General features: G+C 35.0%; 2 protein-coding genes across 3 annotated transcripts; both read right to left on the bottom strand.

Moving 5' to 3' along the window:
* Positions 1 to 20,451: 20,451 nt before the first annotated feature.
* Positions 20,452 to 21,496, bottom strand: LOC132791749 (glycoprotein-N-acetylgalactosamine 3-beta-galactosyltransferase 1-like). Its single transcript, XM_060800799.1, has 2 exons — positions 20,710 to 21,496; positions 20,452 to 20,649 (listed from the first exon to the last, which is right to left on the bottom strand). Exons 1-2 carry the CDS (start codon positions 21,283 to 21,285, stop codon positions 20,530 to 20,532), a joined length of 696 nt encoding a protein of 231 aa, XP_060656782.1. The 5' UTR covers positions 21,286 to 21,496; the 3' UTR covers positions 20,452 to 20,529.
* A 1,671-nt stretch (positions 21,497 to 23,167) lies between these two features.
* Positions 23,168 to 24,275, bottom strand: LOC132790036 (suppressor-of-stellate-like protein). Of its 2 annotated transcripts, none has more exons than XM_060798458.1 (3): positions 24,165 to 24,275; positions 23,553 to 24,107; positions 23,168 to 23,487 (listed from the first exon to the last, which is right to left on the bottom strand). In XM_060798458.1, exons 1-3 carry the CDS (start codon positions 24,173 to 24,175, stop codon positions 23,325 to 23,327), a joined length of 729 nt encoding a protein of 242 aa, XP_060654441.1. In that variant the 5' UTR covers positions 24,176 to 24,275; the 3' UTR covers positions 23,168 to 23,324. The 2 variants fall into 2 exon arrangements, with proteins under 2 accessions (XP_060654441.1, XP_060654442.1); XM_060798459.1 differs by having other exon boundaries at positions 23,553 to 24,104; positions 24,165 to 24,265.
* Positions 24,276 to 25,098: the final 823 nt, after the last annotated feature.

Here is a 25,098-nt window from a genome sequence, read left to right as displayed (position 1 = left end):
GGTCCTAAAACACTACCCTGCGGGACTCCAGCTCTCATTTGGCATGTTGAAGAAAATGAGTCTCTAACTCTGACCTTGAACTCGCGTCTATCCATATACGATTTTAAGACTCCGTAGAATGGAGCAGGTAGCAGCATTTTTATTTTACACAGAAGGCCATCGTGCCATACTCTGTCGAAGATATGCTTAGTAAAATATAATTAAATACTTATTTTATTTTTTCATACTTAATTTCTGTAAAATTAAGAATTTAGCACATCATGAATGCTAAATAATAATAAATAAGAAAGCAAGGAATATACAAAGTATTCAACATTCGTGTACCAAGTGTATAACATATTTATTTTATTTTAATTTTAAACTTCATATTCAGCATGCAAAGATAAACGCCTTATCGATAAATTGGTTATCGATTACAATTACATTCACTTGTTGTCTAGAATATGAAAACGTGAGCTCAGTTTTGACACCGAATTCAGCAAGTGTCAGAATTCAACCTGTTGACAAATTTTTCAAGGCGTATAATTGTCGAATTAATTTGTTTGCGCCGTTTGCATAAATTTCACATAAATTCACTAATCATTTTCGTCAGACGTCAGGTTCTGGCTCGCTTCGCCCAAGCCCAAAACCCAAACCCAAAATTCAAACGCTGCATATTAATTTCCATCATAAATTACAGAATGAATAAAAAAAACCGAAAAGAGTTGAAAATAAAAAGAGTATGTGACGTCCATTTATTACGCTGCAGCGCGCGTTATGCCCAAAAATTCTACTGAAGTTATCTGAATGTGTGAGAGAGTGTCTATAAAATATTAAAATTATATTTCATTTGCAATTGTCGCCGACAGTTTTTGCTTGGCTGCCAACCTTTTTTTTTCGCCCATTTCTGTTTTATGGCAAACATAATAAATGTCTTCGCAAGGCGTACAAACTGCCACGCCCAGCATATGGGGGCCCAAAGCCAGCTGAAGCTGTCCAAAATTTATGTTTCATATGAGTTTTTTTGAATTGTGCCGTGTCAGCAGCTAAGCACCCCAAACAGTTTGCAATCCCCTCTCTGTCTGCAGTCTGAATGTGAATTATATGAGAAACATTTTCTGATTACAAAAGAAATATCTGCGTATATTGGATTCAGAATTGCTCGGAAACTTGCAGTCGCTATTATAATTAATTTCCGCATATACGATTAAAAAACTTGTAACATTTCAACAGTAATTTTATAAATCATGCATTTTAAATTGAATAAAAAAATTTTGTAATACATTTTATCGAAATTATGTATGATAATATTGCCATTAGATGTTATAGTCATAGCATGTAGTATGTTAATGATATGTATTATATTTATACCCTCTACCTGTCTGTCTGTCTGTCCAGCTATGCTTATGAACACCATAAAAATAAATCGAATTATGGTTTTAGGTAGATACAATCATAACAACACCTTTCATGATTCCTGAATCTTATTTGTTATATGATCGCTAAAATTGTAGAAATTACTTAAAAAATAATTATTTATATAATTAAAATCGGATGCTTGCGTCGGGTTTCAGATGTATTGTTATATGGTTTGATATTCAAAATAATGTACTCCTTTATCAACATCCCAATTATAGCCTTCGGTATATTTTAGTATTTTACAACATACTAATTTGGTATATTTTATAAATAATATCGCACTGTTTTTCTTTTATTCAAAATGAGTGGCGAGTATCTCATAGTGGAGGACATTTGATTGTAGCTTTCTTACTTTTTTATATGGCACCAAAAATCTGCATGTTACAATCTGAAATATTTTGTACTCTATGGTATATTATGAATGTATTATTATATTAATATACTATTATATTAATATAGCCTTTGGTACATTTTTTTTTTATTAAAAATTGGTAGCGTATTTTAGAGTCGAGCACACTCGATTGAAACTTTCCTAATACTTTCATTTTATTCTTTTTATTAGAACAGGAAAAGAATGCAGATAAAAAGTTTTATTGTTATTGCGTTATTTTAATGGATTTCTGTATAAAAGTTATTTCAAAAATTTGCACTGAATTGCATTGCAATCAAAGCCAATTACACATCGTTAAATTTCCATTAAATTACAGATCTAGATAGTGACGTAACTCTGTTATTTATTGTCTATAATTTTTTAGAGTTTCGCCGCAGATCGATATAGCGATCGTCGTGTGTTATTACCATGATTAGCATCGCATTACATTTAGTGTGTGTAACTCATTTGATTGGTAATAAATTTGGGATCTTGTTAGGTGAAGTGCAGTTCACTTTCACTTTGCTTCGAAATGCCAAATGACCAAAAGAAACGACTTTTCATTTTCAATCAACGTTGCCAGATCTGATAAAGTGCAACTGCCACACGAAATCGACACCTGGCAACACTTGCCGCCAAGCATTTCTTAACACATCAAGCAAGCCTCGTTGTCGGTTCGATCAATTAATTTGACATGCAAGCCAGACTCAATCCACAGCTCCAAAGGGAAACGGAGCCAAAATCAACAGCTACAAACAAAACAGCTAAGGCAACAACAACCACAGAGTGCCACATCCAATTGGGGGGCTGGCCATGTAAATCCTTTCACTTTAACCGCTGCCAATAAATTTGTATCGCCAAATGCCTGGCAGTTAGATTTGAGTACTGCGATTATCCTGAACTTTCAATGGGTATTTCAGGATTATCATCGCATATGCAATTATTTATGAAGAATAGTAAAATATAGTACAAAAATAATAGTACATATAAGATATTAGATCATTAATGAAAACTTGTATTTTTTTACCATCATATTTTGATGTAGTGTATCTTCGTATTCGTACATAATTTTGTTAACGATTCACTTGTGAGTCGTGCCTTGGATCGAATTACCGCGATTATCTGATTGTCAGCTCCTCAGACGATGATCGTCAATCAATCAAATGTCAGGCAAAATGCAACTTTTATACTCATTTCATCAATTGCCAGCTACTGGATATTTTTTTGTGTTCGCAATTCCAAAATAAGTATGAATTCAAATTGAAAGCGCCTCGTGAAAATGTTGCTAATAAAAACGCCCAAAAATTCAATTAAAATGCCCGTTAAGCTGACTACCGACTAGAAGTGCAACGAGCAACTAGTAAATCCGGCCAATCAACTTGATAATTATATTTGGCAATTGCAAATTGCATTTGCAATCATTTTGTGCGTTCGCATTCGTTCGTTTCGCACATTTTGAAGCATTTCTGCGCGTTTGGTTTCGTTGGTTTGCTTGCGGGTCAAACGCGGCGTATGCGCGATTTTCGCTAACCCAAATCACAAAATCAGTAAATCGCTGTACAAGACACAATCAACAAGCAAACAGAGCATACAAGTATGTTGCATGTAGCATGCATTTTTGTCTTATGTTATTACCCATTCGATGTCCAGTTTTTGTCTTTTGATCGCTTTAGTGGACAGAAACATTTGTAAAACATTTTAATAACTATTGACAATAGCAATAACAACATGCAGATAACGATATGTGCCGCTTTGGGGCATTGCGAAAATATCAAAAGCCAAATCCGAATCCAAATTGTTTGCAGCTGCTTGGCAATTGGCTTTTTGATTAAAGAATTTTGTATTTCAAAAAATTTGAAATCATAAAAAAAACCGAGAGCATTAACTCCATTTAACTCTGACAAAATCACAAAATCTTTTTGATTAAGAGTCTGAAATGAAAACGTGATCAACATATCGATTCAATTTGTATTGTACTTTTAATAAGCCGACGGGATTATCATAATAATTCTGCGAATTCGATTGCTTTCAATTGGCAATTCTTCTCACATAAATTGCGAATAATACGAATTAAGTATGATATAGCTTTTGATTGGACAACAACTCAACATTGAATCAATTTGCAGTCAAAAAGCATTGTAATTGATAATGCTATACGATCAGACGATTGTTAAATTGAATTGAACAATAAATAAAAACTTGGATCACGTATCTAGAATAATTGAAATTTAATGATTAAAATCAAAATGATATCACTTCAAACTTAAAGAATAAAAGTCTGATGCTGCTTGAGAATAAATTTGAATTTATTTGGGGGTTGATGATCCTTCGCTTAATAACTATTTCTTATATTTTTAAGGATTGTCATATTTTGCTGAGTACATTAATTGCGTTAATCCAACAAAGCACCTTTGACATCAAAGTTATATATAACTCGACAAAGACATTCACAAGCTGCCACTCATTAGTTTGCAACTACTTAGGACGCATGAAGTTAACCCAGACATTGAATGCAGCAAAGCATAAATGGAGTCACAGGAGAGGAGTAGACAAACTTACGGCGGAACTTGCGGTAGTTGATAATGTTGCAAAATGTTTTATTACTTCCACCTATGGTAACAATTAACATAAGAATTTCGATGTGGCTTCAGCCAACAACTGTCGAGAAAACTTTTGTCCAGACGGGCGCACAAAGTTTTTGCAAGCTTCATATAACATATTTCTGTGTGGCCAGAGCAGAGAGAGAGAGAGAGAGAGAGAGAGAGAGAGAGAGACGCATCCTTAGAGATTCCCGCTTGCAGTTTTTGGTTTTGCTGTTGCTACAAGTATCATTTACATACGCATAGAAGTTGCTGAAGTCTTCTCTTGGTCGTCATTCTCGTATGACTTCCGCTGGCACGTAAATAACTTTTCACTTTAGCTTCTACAAATTTGTCAGTATACTGAACGAGGACTTTGCAAACTGTTTTGAATTACATCATATAAGTGGGTCGTTGCTCACCGTCTCCTGCCACTGCCACTCACACTGCGACACACAGTGCTCCTTGCCTCAACTGAGCAGCTGCAGGTGCAACGATATATTGAAAGCCGACAGCCAATCAATTTGCATCCAATAAATAATTGCAACTTCAATTAGGCAAAACAATAACAAAAGCAATTGCCAATTACCAGGCGATTCGTTGTGGCAAGGTAACATAGAAGGGGAATGTAGGGAACTTTGACTAATTCAAATGTGGAATGTAAAAAACAAATATTGTGAAACCGGCAAACAATTGAGTACATTTTTCTTATAAGCACGGCAAACACAATAAGTTGAACATTGGGGAGAAGTAAGATTAACTAAATTCTCTACAATTATAAAACAATATTTCAATAATTTAGACTATGATGGTAAATTAAAAATATCTTCCCCACGTAAATTCACAAACTTATGATAACTATACCCACATAATTTTCAAGTATTTTTAATCTTTTTGGAATGAGTGAGTTTAATGCTATATCGGAATTTTTAAATAAATGAAATATAATAATCTAACTTAAAAAATACATTTAAGTAATTGAGAAAAAACGTTCACACATTACAATTATTAAATAATTTACACTTTATATTAATTAATAATTATTATATAATTTAACAATACAAAATGTAAAATAAATCTTTAAGTTCTGAAATATTGATATATACTATTTTAATACACATATATAATATTATAAAAATGTACGAATTAATATTTTAGTGAGAAAAATAACATTCATTCATTATAATATTTCAATAATAACTAAACTTGTTTTTAATTGTAAAACTATATAATTTGTTAATGTGTCATATTCCCCGCACATAAAATACCCTACTTTTTACTCTCGACGCAAGTATCACTCAAATTTGCGGACGAAAAACAAAGCCAAAAAAAAAAAAAAAAAAATAAATAAAATTCAAAACAATATTTGTTTATATTAAGGGTATACTGGCTGGCTTTCAAAGCTCGAGGTACAGTGGAGTCTGGGGAGCTACAAGAGTTAGCTTTTGTATTTGCGCTAGTTATAATTGGCATTTTAGAACGTCAAGGTTTCGACTTGGTCTGCTGCTTTGGGCTCGTTTTTCTATTGCTTTTCATTTCAATTGGAGTTAAGCCATTTGCTGTTGTTGGCGTGGTTATATTTTGCATTTTCCTAGCTCTGCGTTTTGTTTTTTTTTGGTTTTTGATTTAAGCGAAATTCGAGTGAATTTTTAGTCTCTGTTTTGTTATTTTGTTGTGTTTTTTTATGGGTGGTCCGAGGTCAACATAGGGTTAAGCTGTTGAAATCGTAATGGAGGCTCGCTGGGGCGTGGCAGCAGCAATTTGCATTTGCATTATGTATTCTGTAAGTAGACAAAGTCCATCTGGAGTGTGCACGCAAATACAAGAGATGCGCCCCGAAGGCCTCTTGACCGCCCGTGGGACAGACTGTGGACGGCTCATAATGGGCTTTCATTATGTCTGAGCCAATCTAGTTGTGTTCTGGCCTCTCAGTTTGAGTCTCAGACTCCAGGCTCAAGTTCTCGAGTTCATCATGGCAGCGGCATCTCTTTCACTTGTCGCCGCTGCACCACATGTGATCCTCACGCAGCCCACAGTCTGCCTTCTGCAGTCCTCAGTTCTCAGTCCTCCGTCCACAGCTGTGGCATTGGTCATGCATCATAATCAGTGGCGTTGATGGGTGCGCGGGCTGCTTTACACTGCGCGAAATATGCGCTCAGTTAACACCTTTCAGCATTTATTACATAAACTGCAATAGTTGCGCTCTATGATTTCTTACTTTACCCAAACGATTTCAAGCTGTGCACAGCTCCACACTCCACACTCCTCCTTCTCCTTCTATCCACATAACCACGTCGCCTGCAGGCAGAAGCGTTGGAAGCTGCCGCCGCTTTGCTGCAGACGTCGAGACTAAAAGTTGCGAATGCGCTCGCGCTCTGATCGCGATTGTCGGGCTCAGAACTCAGAGATGCCTGAAATTCAAGCAAGAGTTGCGGCTTAAACGATTTCAATACATTCACACGATTCACAGTTACTCTATAAAATAGGGATTAACCATCAATATAAAGTTTGCTCATTGCAAAATATAAAAATGTAAAGATATGTATAAGTAATTGTTAATAGGAATTACTGATTTGTAATCACTGAAAAGTTACATTCAGAAAAGTCTCATATGTTTGAATAAAAGTACTTCCCTCAATTTCTTATTACGACTTATTTAGACTGTCCCACAATTTAAAAGATTTTTCCTTTACAGTGTTTCATTTAATTAATATTTGAGAACGACACAATGTTGTGGATTATTCCTATATTATTATATCTTAGAATCCAGTTTATAGCTCAACAAGAAAAAGCCTGAGGCCTTTCAGCTAAATCGAAACTAAACAATGCAGGAAGTGGTGTATTTTAATAATATGGATTGGCAATTAAATCATAATCGACTTTTTAAATGACATTCTACTTGACACTCCACTGCATAATGAAAAGTGAATGGACAAATAGAATGCGCAAAAGTTTCTATCCCAACGTGGGAATATGGAACGCATTTACTCGATTTTAGTTTTTACAGCATATTAAATACTTGACTTGTGCCATAAAAGTGGATCGTCTTAACGCCAATCAGTTAAAAAAGCCATTATGCCGCTTTTGGCCAAGTGTATTTAGGCCACAAGCATAAAAGTGCATTTTACTCGTTTCCATTTGCTCACGTTCGCATCTTGGCCACGTTTCGCATCAAGTTCAAGGCGTTTGAACTCTTGACATTTGGCAGCAGCAGCAGCAGCGGCGGCAACAGCAACAGCAGTTTGTTGGCCCGTAAATGTAACAACTCGATTAGCGCGAAATATTCGGCCTCCGGGCCTAAAATGCAAACTGGAGCGTTAGACGTGCGAGGCACGAGATTCGATGAGACTTGGCATTAATGTTGCCCCCATCTGACGTTTGGCACTTTCCTCTCTCGCTCTAATTGGCCTGTCCGGCAACTGGGTTTTTACTGCATATTGACCGGAGTGTGTCTCCCTTTGCCCCCTCTTCTTCCTTTCTTCTTCGTCCATTCATCGCTTGGCATTTACCGTTGTGGTGCGCTTATGACGATGATGCTGGCTCCCACCAGAGACTCAATCTGGGAGGCAGCATTGACGGTAGTCTATAAATGCGCAGTCACAAAACAAAAATCGCCAAATGCTCTTGTTATACTTATACAACTACCGATACACTGAAAGAAACGATGACGAAATAACGTTCAAAAATTTAGATTGTCAATTATTATATAAGTAAATAAAATATATTTGGAATCAAAACTTTCGACTTCAAGCTATCGTTACGTACTACTTAGCATTTAAATTAAATTATTCTTATAAACTTTTCAACACTTGAAATGTGCTTTAATTACACAGCACATAATATAATGGAGTATCGATAAGAGATGGAAAAAATTACAGAATAGATAATTACGTGTGATGGACGCATTAACAAAACCTGTAAAAATGAAAGTGCAAATTAGTAAGATTTGTAAAGTTTTAAATATAAACGAGCAAATAAAATTAATTATCAACATCCAAATACTAAAATACGCACTACTCAACACTTAAATTAATCCTTACGTACTAGTCAGCACTAGAAATAAATTATCATTAGATATTACACAGCACTAAATAAAAGGAATTATCGATAAGCGAAGGAAACCAATGAACAATCGATAAGTGCATGTGGTCGATGCTAGAAGAAAATTTGTGAATAAGGGGACATTTTAAAAATGAAATAGAAATGAATAAATAAAATGAATGATGGACATCTAAATAGAAAAATACAAACTACTTATCACTTAAACTAAAAAACCATTATGAACTACTCAAGACTTGAAATATGTATGTTATTATTACATAGTACACAACACTTAATTTTAAAGAAATTAGAGAATCAATAAATACATGTGATCGATGCTAAAACAAAACTTGCAAAATAGGCTAAAACCATAAAATTAGTCAAAAATAAAAATAAAATATAAATAAGTATATCACAGTTCTACGAAACAATCTACGATTTTATCAACGAGACCTTTTGATTTTTCTCTCTGTAGACACGTTTGTTCTTTATTGTGCGTCGTATTCACTATTGTGATTGTTGTTCACGTGGCTGATTGCAGAGCACTCGGCACAATATCAGGATTACAACCACAAATAGAGCTGGCGCTCTGTACTCTGCAACCTAACAGAACACAACAAATATTCCGCTCCACGAAAAAAAAAGAGGTGAAATAGAAAAAACTGTCCAGATTTGCCTGCGATGCCCATCAAATTGTGTGTGCGACGCACCGACAAATACAACAAGTAAGAAAGTTACAGTCGAGTGTGCTCGACTGTGAGATACCCGCCACCCATTTTTAATAAGGGCAAAATATGGCGGTATTATTTTCAAAATATACCGAAAATACTAAAAATATACCAAATGGTATGTTTGGTATATCGATACAGCACGCCATTCAAAATATACCATAGACGGCACAATGTACCAGATTGTCAGCCAAAGCAACTAAGAGCCCTAGTAAGTAGGCGTTTTTGCCCATACAAAAGTATATCTTTAATAACTTCCACAATTTTTATCTGATCGCAACCAAATCAGGAATCATAACTACTATAGTAATTATAGTATATACCAAAATTCGCAACTCTAGCTTTTAAATTAGGCTTGTTATTCGATTTTTTTGATTTGCAGGGGGCGGAAGTGGGCGTGGCAAAAATTTGAAACAAACTTGATCTGCGTGCAAACATAACAAATGCTGTCGAAACAAAATTATAGCTCTATCTCTTATAGTCTCTGAGATCTAGGTGTTCATACGGACAGACGGACAGACACACAGACGGACAGACACACAGACGGACATGGCTAGATCGTCTCGGCTGTTGACGCTGATCAAGAATATATATACTTTATAGGGTCGGAGATGCCTCGTTCTACCTGTTACATACATTTCCTGCCGGCACAAAGTTATAATACCCTTCTACCCTATGGGTAGCGAGTATAAAAATCCTTTATGCAATAGTACGAGTCAAGTGGCCGCAATGTTGAGCTCATGTGTTGGAGAATTGTTCAAGGGATTGACATGAAATGCAAATGGAAAATAGAAGTGCAAGTCCAAAACTCATGTGGAATTAGAATTGTACGTGGCAAGAAAGCAAAACCGGCTTTTCGAATTTTAGGAATGCTCTTGTTGGATGTTCATGCGGTGATCAAGTGCATGAAAATATGGCTTAACTGATAACAAATAAAAAGACTAAATATTTACAGCTCTATATATATAGTATAAGGCTTACAAATGAAAAATCTAATTCTTATATAATTTAAAAGTTTCAAAAGTTATCATTAAAAAAATCATTGTAAGACTTAGAGTTTGTTTTTAAGTAATAAATAAATGAATTTGTAATTTTTAACACTTCTAAAACGCAACTAAATTTAGAAAGTAAAATGTTTTCCAATTGCAATAGTTTTTCCAAGGCAGCAGTAGGAAATTCGATCACAATTCAAAGAATTTTTTGTTGTGTTGCTTCATTTATTATCTGTCAATCTCTTACACTACACAACACAACACTTATGTTAAGTTATCGTTACGCTTTACTCAACACTTAATTGAAGTAATCGATACCTGATGCACAGCGCTTTCAAATAGGGAACTATCGATTAGAGAATCGATAAGAAAAAGCTTCGTTAAAACTCACACGACGAAATAGAACAAAGTGACAAAATTTGAAACAACTAAATGTAAGGATGAGAAATAAATGTAAATATCAACTTTTCTACAATGTGTATATTTAGAAATGTGCATTTCCATTAGAGTATAAATACGTTACAAACATATGTATATGTATGTATGTATGTATTTATGTGTGTGCTAATTGAAATGCAAAATTCGTGCGCTTTGTCATCATTTTGTGCATTTTTTTTTTTTTCCTGAGTTGCCACGCCGCATAAACAAACGCATTTGTAATCATTTGAGGCCGCTTGCAAGTTGCAACATGCCACAAGCGACGCGGAGTTAGTCGCCAGCCAGTAACAGCATTGGCAATTTGCAGCAAGCGTAGCAGAAATTGTCGCACAATGCGAGGCAAATCTGAGCAAATAGACAACAACAGCGACGTCAGCAGCATCGCAGGGCAAAATACAGGTAGCCAAGGCAAAAGCCACCTACGCTCTGTGTGCGGTGGCTGTGCAACGTTAATTGACTTGGCTTAGATGGGTTAGCGGAGACAGCAACCACTTCATCAAATGCCTACCGGACAGTGGAAGCCGTGGCCAGGTTATGATAGGATTGCAGAGCGAGCGCGCACTAATTTTGCCAACGTGGCCAATCAACGATGTCTTGGGCCTGGGCACCGGAGGCATAAAAAAGTCATTTGCAAATTAACTTGGAGGCTAGACGAGAGCAACTGCTCGCAATCGTCTTGGCTTGCCAACTAAATTGTATTTAGAGCCGCTTCAAGCTGCCCGTTTGTCGAATTAAATCACGTACTAGATTAAAAATTGCGCATGAAATTAATAATATTGCAGCAGCCGCAGTCGCAGTCAAAGTCGATTGCTGAAGCTGGAGCTGAAGCTATGCAAGTGGCAAACCGGTTGCAAAGACCCTTTTGCCACTTCTCGCAGATAAATATCAGACCTTAACTGTAAGCCAACTGGGGGCCCAAAAACAAAGCAGCTTTTGTCACTTCATAAATCGTGCGTTGTAAGTCGAAACCCGCATGCAAAAATGTATGTAAAAACCAAAAATCAACCATAAAAATAAACAAAAAATGTAAATGTATATTAAGAATTTATGGAATTGTCGTCAGGGCGATATCAAGCTGCGCGCGTTTCAATAAAAATCAATCAGCGAAATTTATAGAACTCACTGGACAGCTGTTTAACACTCAGTTGCCAACGCCCCAACAATTCCAATGTTAACTCGCGTAGGTGTTATGTAATGCATTTAAAGCGCCAAGAAACAAAAGCCGCAATCGCTTCACAGCAGGCGGCACCTCACAGCAGTGTTGAGTCACGCCCCCACCCCACACACACTCACACACAAATACACACACCCGCAACACCTTGCTAAAAAACCACTTAACCCATGACTGCCCCATAGGAACCATTCCCTGTTCGGGACCTGTCTACTTTATGGCGCACACAGCCCTCAACTGACAACCTACTCGAATATCTCTGAGTGCAGCATATGCATATTGGGGCACTGTTATATATATATCAGGTATGCATATATAGTATATATTGATTTATCATATTTTGCGAGCGTTGCAATTGACAGGCTGCGATATAAGCCAAAGTCGTGCGTTTATTGTTCAACATGTTGACAGATTTATATACTCTGTAAGCCATAAAGCTTTGGTATAGCATATGTCTTATGGATAATATCATTTTAAAATTGTCCATTCTTTGAAGTATTTTCTATTATTATCTGTCAATAGTTTCGTTACTTTATAATTGATTCACATGTATATATTTCATATGACCGTTTCAATATGATGTTGTATTGTTTGATATAATATATATATTTTACATTATTTTTTATTTGAGATTTATGTTGCAACTAAATCTTAAATTGAATATAAAAGTTTTGCTTTTATAAGTTTATAGTTTATATTTGATAAATTCTTAGCTTAGACAACTTATCAACTGTCAAACATTCTAAAAGTTTCCAAACTTTGAAGTATTTTGCATTATTTTCCAATAGTTTCGATAGTTAATTTTATAATCGATTTATATCTATATAATTTGATCGTATCAATGTGTCTCCTTTTCTGTATTGTTTAATATCTTTTTTCACTTCGTTTTATTTTGTTAGTTTTTTAATTTTCACTATTTTTAAACTGAGCTGAATTTAAATTAAATTTGAAAGTTTCCTTTTATAGCATGTACTTGACGTCAACACAAATCTGTAATAAAAATCTTTGCTTAGACAACTTTTAACTCCCAAACATTTTACAGGGTATTTTCTAGAGTACTGTTGCCTATTTTGTTTTCCATTCTTTAGTTTTATGCTATTTGTTTTAAGCTTACATAAAGTGGTACTCGTTAGTTCCAAGTTAATTGGATTAAATATGATGAAACACGTATGGAAATAAAGTGACGATATTAAACGTAAATATTAAATAAATATAAGAGACAATATTCGAAATGATAGAATTAAATCAATGTATGTTTGAGTATGAAGTAGTTTTAATTGAATACTGGTTTGGTTACTATTTGCCACAACGGCTGCTTATTGCGATAATTTGTCATGTGTGAACCATAAAACTGACTGAAGTTGCCCCCTTTTAACCAACGGAATACAATGCATTAAGGCATTAATAACGTTTCACTTGGTGAGCTGAAACAATAAAATTTGTCAAATTGCCACCGAAGTTGCAACGTGCCAGCAACAACAACAACAACAACAACCACAACAATTGGCTGGCAATTTAATGCGATTGGCAAATTGCATTTGAAATTGCTTAATGGGTGTGCCACCGACCGACTCAGACCATATTTCAACTTATAGAATTGACTCAATGTTAATAACGTTAATTGTCTGTTTCTGCTGCAGGTTTAAAACGGCGCGGGAAAGGAAAAGGGATGGCGAAAGGGAGAGGGAGAGGGCGAAACAAAATCGTAATCGAAATCACTTGAATGGCCTCCAATAATCTATTTTGAACTGTATTTAGACGAGGGTCAAACTGGGATCGGATATTTGTGCCATTTACAATTTTGGGTAGCATTTGCTGGCACATTTAACCCAAAAAGCTTTCGCTTTTCGAAGCGCATAATGAAAACATTCCACAAACCAATTCAATATTTCCGCCAACTGAAAAACGAAAAACGCAAATTGAAACGGTTTTTCATGACCTTTTTTTGGTGTTGGTATTGGTGTTGGTAGGGATACTCCATACAATTTAAATGCAAGTGGAAATATATGTATTTGGGAAGCGTAGGGAGCATATTCAATTTAATTTTAGGAAATTGTCTGTCCATCTCATCCTCCACTCGGCCTCATATCAAATGCACATGAATTGACCGGCTTCATGCTTGGAATTCATTATCAATTGCTGGCTAACCGCAAGACTTATCCCAGACTCGTAAAAAAAACCCTTGATAGCAAAAACACTCCAGTTGGTTGGAACTGCTTCACCCATTTTTGTTGAGCGCGCATAAACGTAAACATAAATTGTTCAAAAGTGCCGATAAAAATCGAGGCAACTGCAAATGGCCAACTATTAATTAGAGCAGCACCACGAGTCAAATTATGGCGCAACAAATGGCCAGAAAATGGCCGATAGCAAAGCTAGCCACAGCTGCTCCCGCATGCAATTGACCCCCCCTACCGACGACGGACAGCTCGAGGCGCCCCCGGTGACACATGTGTACAAAGTACTGAGCACTGAGCAAACAGGAACCGAGGCCGGCGCACAGACTGAGGCAACCAACACTGTGTGGCAAATGACGCAGCAATGACAAACGAATAAGAAAAATTGCAGTTGCAATTTTGCAAATACCCTTAAGAGAGGGTCAAGCTTTTATTAACGTTGCAAGCGAAAGGCTTTCAGTTTATTTAAATTTATCTCCATTAATAATATTTAAATATAAATAATAATATGAGAGCTGCAAGCGAAATACTTTCACTTTATTTAAATTGTTCACTTTTAATAATATTTGAAATTTAAGTAATAGCAAATCTCTCAAAGGGAAGAACTATAGAAAAAAGTACATTTATTTTGAGATTTTATATCAACAGAGAGTTATGTGATAAATAATAGATTAGAAAAGAATAAATTCTCATATTGTTGTTTAATAAAATAGTCGTTTAAAATAAATCAAGTTGAACTAGAGGCAAAACAAGTTTCAAATTTAAAAAAAAAAGATAAGTTGCATATTCGAGCTGTTGCTGCAAAAAGGTCTACACGATTTTTTATGGCTTTAACACAAACTTTTCTTTTATTTTTATAATTATATTAAAACTTTGATTAAGTATTTTTAAATAATAAAATAATTTTGGCCACAATACGAGTTAAAGTTGAATTTCAATACAGATTTTGATAAAATAATAAATTTAAAAAAACATATTAACTAACTAAATGTCGTTTAACATTCAAATACACATATCAAAGGGTATCTCAAAGTGGTGCAATTATTTGCAGATTACTCTTACTTGTGCTGCTTAATATGTAACTGAACCGCCAAGTGGCGGCAACTTTCAATTTTATCTGTCCCAAAACTGGCAACTTGGACAGTTTCAGACTCAGTAATTAAACATGGCAATGTCTGGGTATAATTTTACCACCCATGCTTGACCCATTTTATATAGTATGCCTAGAGACTAGAGTTTAGTTTGCATTTCTGCCTCTGTCAACGTCTCTCATGCACTACTCCTTGCTTGTGCCTATGCTTGTGGTTGTCATTTGAAGCCTTGGCCAAGCAATTTGCATATCAGTTGTGTGACTGTGACTGGGAGAGTCTTGTGATAGGCATGGAACTGCATTTCACGTCGCTGTCGTTGCCCAGTTGCCAAACTGACTGCTCATTGTCGTTTCAGCTGGCCATATTTTGGCCTGACTTTATTGTGGGCCAGCTGCTGACTGCCCAACAACTACTCCACCAGAGGTCTGCTGTCCCCGGATCTAGATCTGATCTTGTGCACACGCCTTGCCAGTTCTCAAAAAAACCAAACTCAAAATGTCAACAGAACAACAACAGAGTTCCATTGAAGACATGCACTTTGTTACGCATAATTTCTAGGCATCCACTAAAAGTAGTGGAAAGTAGTTACATAAAACCACAATTAAATTTTGATGTACAGATATAGATCGAATTAAAAAAGAATGCTCTTAAATAATTTCTATTTTATTGACTACAAATTTAAATTTATTAAGAAAACCATTTAACCATTGTGTTAAGCTTAAATGGATTTACATTTTCAGAATTTCTTTAATACTACAATTACATTTCGAAATATTATAAAGTAAGTAAATTAAGATATGTAATTGGTAACAGAATAAATATTAATTTGATAATTTTGTATAAAGAATTTTACTAGAAAAAAGTTTTTATTATCTTTTCATCTTTGCTTTACGAAATAATTAATATTAACTTAAAAATAAAATATTTCAAGTTGATAATAGTCGATTTTAAGTGAAGTTTAAATGCAGTCACATTTACAGAAGTTACAAAAACTAAGAAAAAAAAACCTTTTCTTTTTATTGATTTACGGGTTTTAAAGGCTTAAAATTTGTTAAAACTAAGTTTTCATTGCTTTCACTTTTAAATTATGTACTTAGATGTCCTGAATTAGATTATTTTATTATATACACATGGATTCTAATCAACCATATAAGAAAATTTTCTTGATAGTTACTTTGCAACAAATTTGAAATTTTAAAATAAGTAAATAATATTATTTTGAAGCTCAATCTCAGCTGTGAGTGCATTTTGTTTTCGTGGTCACATTCCACAGTTGTTGTCCAGCTTGGCACCAAGGTTTGAACATTTTTCTTGTCAACAGCTAAAGCAACAAAAACGACGAAAGCAACTTGAACGGCAGCCGTTAACTGCAGCAACTGCGTCATTGTCACTCTTGCAGCTTTGACACATAATTCTCAGTTACATAAATCGCATAACTGTGTCATGTCTGAAGCGGTGTCCAGGGCACGCCGCCAGAGTCTGTGACCCAATGCCGCCGCCGTCGCCGCTGTTCTCAGCATCACACGCAATATGCAGAGTCAGATGCAGATACAAAAAGCATGCAGATACAGATACTATACACTCATTCTGAACCAATGTTCAGCACGTAACTTCAAAGCGCGTGACTGAAATGCGTGTCACACTTTGACCACTTACCATAATCTCCTCTCCTCTCCTCTCCTTGTTGTTCTCAGATGATTCCCAAATCCAATCCACTCACTGCAAGTGAAAACTGGACAATTGCACCGCTGACATTCAAAAGCGAAATGAGTTTACGTGAATCGCTCATTGTTGGATTTTGGAAACTGTTGAGGAGTATTTGCGCATCCTGCTGTGGCCACTTTCATCGGACATTGGCTTTTATTATGCTAATTTTATACTCCCATTGTTTCAATATACGCATATCACTTTATTACAGCCAAGCATAGTTGCTTGATAGCTGCGATAGTTGGCTTCCTTCTGATCTCTGTTCTGCTTGCTCATTTGCATGGCGGCTGCCATTTTTGGTCAGCCAAGACCTCAGCTCAACTGTATGCAAATTTCTTTTTTGGGGCGCTGCAACTCAACTCGAGCAGTAAGTCAAATCACAACGTCGCTTTGAGTTTCCTTTGTGCTGTCAGCGACGAAACAATCATCAATAAACCGGGCACATGGACCACTTCCACATTTCCACATGGCCCACCAAACAATGTCGAAATGAAACCCAAAAAACCATTAGCACAAAACCAAAAGACAACAACTGAAATAAAGAAGTAGCAACAACTTCAAAGATGAATACGAACTTCCGAATACTCCATAAGCTATGCTCACTACAATATACATAACATACTTTATAATATTATAAACTTTCGAACAAAAATTTTTATTTCAACAAAATTATTTATTGTCTCAAACGAACAAAAACTTTTTGCAAAATTTTGTATTTCCAAATAAGAAACGAATTTTATTTTAATAATTAATTGTTTTCAATATAAAATAATTTCTTTAATCATAACGCCGCTCTACTTTCACATTCAAGTTTAATATCAAAAAGAAAAGAGAAAGTCCTAGTGTGACCAGCTCATCTGATTCGAACTTATTGTATATCAAAGTTATCGACATATAAAATTGTTTCTTTCATTGTTTGAATAGGGATATTCCAACACTTTGAATAATAAATAGTATTTGCAATTATTTTGTTTTTACTATTGTTATTTATTTATTTCCATCAATTTTATTTTTTTTAACTATGAAAATTATTTATTTATTTAATTATTGTACATTCAAAATGCAAAGATAACAACTAATTAATTTGTATTTAAAAGAGTGTGATAACTTTCGACTTGACTATTAGAATACTTATTGAATTATATTCTTTTATTATTTATCTTTTATACGCATTTAGTATGGACTAAACATACTTTGATTGCACAAAATTACCTTCAAGTAGTTAACGAATTTAATGTTTAAAAGAAAACTTAGTTTTGCAATGAAGCACAATGTTTTAAACTAAAAAAAAAACAATTTAAATTTTCTTTTTCTTTCTTACGTCACATGCTTAAGCAATAAGGAAATGTACTCTTGTTCATTTATAGTGAAATATCAAACTTTACATACTTTGCGGCAATTGAACATTTGTTTTCATTCAGTGCAAAGTTGCACTGAAAAGCATACCGAATAAGTGATTGATGTCGTTGCTGCTCCGTGCCAATAAATTATCAATGCTATGGCAAAAAAAACTAAACAAAGCACAAAATAAAATGAAATAAGCCAAAGCAAACAAAAAAAATGTTTGCTGGCCACATGCTCGAGTAGTCGAGTTAATGATTTGGCAATAACACAACATTTGTGCTCAACTTCGATATGTTTAAGTGGCAAGCGGAAAATTGCTCACGAATTCCACACGTTGTACGCGGCGTATGAGTAATGCGCGTTTGTGCGAGGTTAAGGCGCCAATTACAAGTTGGCATTGCAAAAACAAATCAATTAAAAACTAAAAAGAAAAAAATTCGTTTACAGATTTCTAACATCTCTTCTCTGAGTGTGTGTGTTTGTTTGTGTGTGCCACAACGCCCACAAGGCCCAGCATTGAGTTCAAAGTTTTCACAGCGAAACTTTCATTATTGGAGAGTTTTGCAAGCGGGGAATTACACGATTTACGATGGCATTGAGGCGACAATTGTGTCTGTCGTCAGGCCGCAGTCGCAGTCGAAGTTGCAGTTGCAGTTGCAGTTGGACTCGAGTCGAAGTCTGGCTTGACTTTTTGTGGCTGTCCCTGCTGCAACCTGGCGAAAGGTGCGCCTGCGCAATTTTCACAAGCAACACGAACTGTTGTTAGAGTCGCTTGGTTGCATGTCACCGTTGCCGTTACTTTCTCGGCCTGTTTGCCACATCCGCTTGCCTCCTGTCAGTTGCCCAAATTGCGTATGCGCTGCGCTGCGCTGCTGGGATAAAGGTGCCAGCCAGGCAGCCAGCGACTAGACTTAGCAGCAGCCGGTGCTTGGCTAGAGTTGTAGTTGCGGATTGGAAGTGCCTGGTGTTATCTATGTATGTGCATCTTAATTGTCAGCTGGTGTGTTAGTGGGTAACTGGGCATGTTTGTGCCACAATTGAGGACCCAGTTTAGTGCAACTGCAACTGCAACTGCCTAGGTGCCAAGATGCCAAACTGCCACGGAGATGGCACAGCCACAGACACAAACAAAAAACAAGAGCTGCTAACTCAACTCCATTGCAAATGCCACAAAAGCAAAACCACAATTTAATTGTGGCTTAGTTCATGAGCTGTCATTAATTGAGACAACCACCGATGATTTAGTGCTCCGATATGCCCTGCAGTCAATTACAGATCAATAGCAACCAGCTAACCAAAAAAACAAAAAGAGAACTCCACTTTAAAATGTGCAAAAGACTTTCGTGGTTACACCCTGGGAACCAGGTTAAAATGGAAAGAACATCGCAGTCACAGTCACAGTCCCAGTCTCAGTGTCAATCTCAGTCACAATTATCCTATTTTCTGTCGTATCGATTGCTCTTAACTGTCTCATCACAACTGGATGAAGTTGCTAGCACTCCCCGAAAGTGAAGACTTCAAGCAAATGAGAATTCTGGCTGATATGTAGGTTAAAGATAAGAAAACAAAATGCTACAAAGTTGTATTTGTAAAAAAAACTATAAAATCATTTATTATATATTATAACTACTACTTAGCATATTTATAAGAGAAGGCTGTATACAAGTATGGGTAAGTATGGTATTCGAGTCTAAAGTCCACCATTGCAATCGTATTACATTGTGAGCTTTTTAAACCAAAATTTTACCATAATTGCAAAAGTCATATGTTCATTATAATTGCAAAGGAAACTTTTATTGGGGATAATGGTTTGATAATCCCAGTAGGTTTATAATGTTCGAAATATTTGTATTAAATAAATAATTTAAACTAACAATATAATTTGATTTTCAAACTACCTTAATCAGTGACTAAAATATGAGATGATCAAAAAGTAAAAACCCCTTAATGTATTACATTCATAAAGAAAAATGAAGAGATGGAGTATTGAGACATACATTACGAACACATGAATTAATACACCTTCGATAAATGCCAATTGATAATAATAGTCAATTAATAAAATTTAATTTATTTAAATTTTGGTGAATTTGTTATTGACGTCGCTTTAGTGGTCCATAAAAATATGATAATTGTTATGCACAATAAGTTCATAATTCATACTCATTAAATACTAAGGCCTTAAAATTAAATTTCCCAAAATAGAACGAAGAAAGCAAGCAGTGGAAAAAAACCCACTCCGTGTGTGTATTTGACCTGCATTCGAACTGCTTGCTTTTAGTTTCTTTATTGCTTTTGTGCTTTACTTAAATGTCGATATTAAAAATTAATTAAAAATTATTGATATATTGCTCATGAAATAAAACAATAAATTAAAAAAAATAGTAAACATTTTAAGATTTCAATATATATATTTTTATATTTGTAAATTATTTGCAATCTCTTTTAAAACACAATTCAAAAACTTGTGTTCTCATTTGGCACTTGAGATTCCTATTTTGTAGGCAATACTTTTAAAGTATTTATGAATTGATGCGTTCTTAAATGGTATTTCAAATATTCCAATAGATAAAATGGATTAGGCCTTTCATTATCAGTGCAACATTCTGATTTCTGCAATACATATAAGATTAAATCTTGAAGAATTAGATGTGATTGCTAAGCTTAACTCACCTCTATAAATTTATAGATTTGATGCCAGAATAAAGACTTCCTGTTATTATTATAATATTGATTCGGAATTAATTGATTAACTGGTAGGAAAGGACACAATCTATCTTCGACATTGGCATCTGTTAAATCGCTTTCCATCACATTCAAAGTTTCCATGCATTTTCTCATTTCTATGTGGTCACTGCACAAATTTGGAGTTGGCAGAGCATCCTCCACAAATCGACGCACTGCCTCCTGACTGAGCACATAACCAGCTCCTATTGATATATCATCCTGATTAAACTTACAGCCAAAGTAAACTGGAGATTTGGAATCGTAGAACTGTAGCTTATAGCGGATACTGTCAACGATTGTGTAGGTGTCATCGTCCGCATTTAGAAACCAATCCGCATCATCGATGTGGTTTTCATAGATGTATTCCAGGGCCTCTTTGGTCTTGTTGGGTCCATTGGCAAGCGGGACAACATCTAATTCAGTCTCCTTGGCTGAGCTCATGAAGATGAGATTATTACAATGTTTACCCCAGGTGCGTTTCACATTATCCATCTTCTTCTGATGGTTGATGGGATTTGTCATGATCCAGCAGAGAATTCTCACTCTTTGATGCAGTTGCTCAGAGAGAAATGAATTCTCTTTTGACTGCTGGAGAAGCTTGTCAGTAAAGTTAGCGAAGTTGTTAGTTTCATGGGCGTTGTTCTTATCGAGCTGAAACTCAATTCGAGATGTTGGTATAATCAAGAAAAATGTTCCTATCAAGAAGCCAGCAATTTTGTGGCTGCTATGATTATGAGGACCAAACGGATACCTATGTCAATTAAATAAATAAAAAAATATAAAAAAAAACGTTTGAAAGCTTGAAAAGCTTCATAATCTGCTTATACTACCTTCGTATAGCAAAGAGCGTTTCTCCAAATTATCGTATTTCATTTTATCTGGCATAATTTATAAAAAAAAGATTTTACTAATTGTATTAAACGAACTGAACTGAGTATCTGCTCATCACTTGATAGACTAATGTCTCGGTTAATAGGGTAAGTAGCTTTTTAAAGCCTATAGCTCTGCCATTTGTTTAAACAATTGATGCGAAGATATTAAAAAAAGAAACGAAACAATTACCATTTAAGCAAACAAGATAGATTTGTAAATTTCCATTATTTTCGAGAATCCAATTTCAATTTTAGATTCCCAAATATAACAACTGGATTAATTTATAATAAGGGCCTAATAATAAATAACAAAATAATAGGATGCAGCATTAAATAAATCATAAACATTCAATAAAAAAAATGTTGACTAAACCACTAACTAACACAAGTGATCCGATTCGTCTTCATTTTGGGCACGTGTGTTTACTTGTGCCTAATATACACTCTCTTACTTAAAACAAATTTGATGTGAAGAATATTTTCTATTGAATTAGGTCAAACTTAAGCCTTTGCCATAAATGGTTGCTGAACATCTGCTTTTGATATTTGCTTAATCTATTTGTTCAACAGTTTTGTCTGACTTTGTTTGCATTTTAAATACAATATCAAGTATTTATTATATGAAGTAACTTTGGGGTTTCCAGACTCAATTCATAAATTTTTGAAGTAGAATCCAGTTTACGATCACAATGTGGATGTCTTCGACATAACTGCTTAGGCCTTAATCTGGTGTCTGGTAGTCCATCGCAGAACCTTTAGTAAACCATTTTCAACAAATGTTAATCTTGTAAATTTTAAGTGTCCATGTAAATAATAACACTGAAATATTTATCAATAAACATTCATACGTTAATCTAGAAGTTATGAAACTTTCAAAATTTATAGGAAAGTGTTCATCTTATTATACTGATATTAATTTAACAATATTGGCAATCCTTAATGCAATTAGATCCCAGCAAATAGAGCATTTTTTAACCTAAATATTTTGTTTGAAGTTGGTCTTTGTATTAAACTTGAGCAATCGGAACAATTAATCAAATTGTTTTTTTGTTTTCATTGTCGGTGGTTTGCGTTATTGTATGTTGTAATTAAAGTGGAAATTTAACAGTTTAACAGGTTTATCAAATACATGAATCGAGCGATTCTTAAGAAGACAAAAAAATTTAATTTATTTTAAGAATTTATCAATAGTATAATTGATAAAGTTGAAAGTTGTGAATTAATCACAGCTCATAAATATTATTATTAAATTGGAACTGGATTTCTTAATTATAGTTACATATATAATTCCGTGAAAAATGTATCTATTCTAAACGAATTTCAAACCTCTGAAAAAGTTTAATATTCTCCAAAGACCGATAACTTTCAATTCCATTTTTCGTTATTAACCAAACAAAATTTCTTTTGACTGTTTACGAAACGATGCATAACATATATATCAAAACATATAATATAACATATATCAATACCAGTCATTCCACAGTATTTTTTTGATATTTTCGTATATCCTAAATTTGTTAGCGCACTGTATATTTTGTTTAGTCAGTTGTTTATTAAAACGCATTTCACAAATAAAATACCCAATACATGGAATAGTTACAATTTGAGGTTGTCAGATTAAAGTGCGTCGAGTCGGCGGTACCATAATTATTTGAGATTTCGATCAAATACAATACCCTATTCACAAACTTATGTAAGTGTAAAGTTAAAACGACGACGCAAGTTCTGTGTGGAATCAACACTCGATGGAAGAGTGTTCTGATTGTTGCAATTGCTATCGTTATTGTTGGAAGCCGTCGACTCTGTTGAGGCTGGCACCAGAGCCGATTTGTGCACCTTAAAGCCATAGATGCTAAATAGAGTTAACAGATATACATATATTAAAAATCATTTTTTAAAACGCAATGCTGGACTCACCGTGGCGTGTATTTCTCAATTGGAGGCTCCGGGAGCAGATGTGGCAGTTGCATGAAAAACATGTGCGGAAAGCTGCTGCCAAACATTGAACCATCGAGCACAGCGCAGCGATCTTGTGGCTGATACACATCTTGGCACCGAGGGCAATAAACCTTCACATGCGACTCGCCAATGCGATCGGTTAGACCCACGGGCAACATGAGCTGACCATCACAATAGATGCGAGGACAGAAACCGAAATCGCCACGTTTATACTTCATATACATTTTGTCGATGCCAAGAGGGCTCAAAATATATCGAGCATGAATCAGACCATATAATTGTGCCGTTGTCTCAGAGTCAGTTTCCATCGGATTGAACCCGTATTCCGTGTCAAACTCTGTATCGAGCAGAGCATCCAGTGCTTGAGGAAAATTCGGCACCATCGTCTCTAGTCCAGTCAAATTGAATTTGTCCTCAATATAATCGTAGGGCACACGACACAAGAATGCATTTACTTCAAGGTTGACAAACCATCCAACCCAAGATCCATCCGACGATTTGGACCTGCGACTGCTGTCAATGGAGTTTCATATTATAAGTTTCATAGAAATGATGAGTAAAAATACTCACTTGTGGGACATATTTCAAATATTGTTTAACAATAAAAATTATAATATCAAAATATTTATTTACGAATGAAATTCGATCGAATCAAAAATGAACAATAAGAAAAAGCATGCTTGAAACACTCATGATGTCATCATCAGAGATTAAAACAATTTTCAAGCAGTCTTTTGCGAGAAGTATTGCAATCTGCAGAGCTGTTTCGATTTGACAGTTTGCAAATATCGATGTAATTGGAACGAAGAATACTTTTTATTATATTCAACAAAATGTAAACTCAAAACCAACATTAAAAGATTTTAGGTATCACTAATCCGGAGCTATAGGAATAACATTTACTTATTTTTAAAATGTTTTCCTTGTCCCCATAAATAGTGTCCCACGCGGCACTTTTCCCCAAAGAATTACACGTGTGTAAATAAAATGTTATTGTTGTGGTTAAAGCACAAAACGATATCGATTTCTGTTGCACCCCCCGACTAATATCGGTATCAATACACATATTCGATTGCAGTTTGTAGTGCTGGGTAACGCTGCGTTGCGTCAAATATGGACAGTGTTGCCAGTTTAGCTTATTATAAGCTAGTTCTGGCATATATGAAAATGGAAAAGCTTGTAAAATTGTAATGCAGCTTATAGCTTGAAATATAGCTTATTTTAAAATTCATCTAACAAGTGCGACGTAAACGGTTTGTTTTGTAAGAAAAATATACTTCTTTTTGTTTTTTTGCCGATGGTTATGTGTTCGTGAATTTATTTCTAATCGATAGTGTCATCGAAAATCAATAAGTTGGCAGAAGTGCTACCGCTAATCGTTTGGAGTTGTGAAATTAAAATTTAATTTAATTATTAAATAAAGCGTTGGTTATATGTATGTGGTTGCCAAAAGTTATATGTGTACATATGTACATATGTATGTATAAACAAATTTTTCACGGCA

The sequence above is a fragment of the Drosophila nasuta genome, chromosome 3 (genome assembly GCF_023558535.2).
Source record: "Drosophila nasuta strain 15112-1781.00 chromosome 3, ASM2355853v1, whole genome shotgun sequence".
NCBI classification, from domain to species: Eukaryota; Metazoa; Arthropoda; class Insecta; order Diptera; family Drosophilidae; genus Drosophila; species Drosophila nasuta.
Note: the sequence above shows the minus strand (reverse complement) of the source record. Positions and strands in the feature narration are given on the sequence as shown.

What these genes read in the sequence shown, in the direction of transcription:
- LOC132791749 (XM_060800799.1), bottom strand. Translation starts at nt 21,285, where the DNA reads ATGACAAATCCCATCAACCATCAGAAGAAGATGGATAATGTGAAACGC. An exon ending in AAATCTATAAATTTATAGAG is followed by an intron (nt 20,650 to 20,709) that starts GTGAGTTAAGCT and finishes TATGTATTGCAG; the next exon opens with AAATCAGAATGTTGCACTGA.
- LOC132790036 (XM_060798458.1), bottom strand. An exon ending in ATTGAGAAATACACGCCACG is followed by an intron (nt 23,488 to 23,552) that starts GTGAGTCCAGCA and finishes AACTCTATTTAG; the next exon opens with CATCTATGGCTTTAAGGTGC.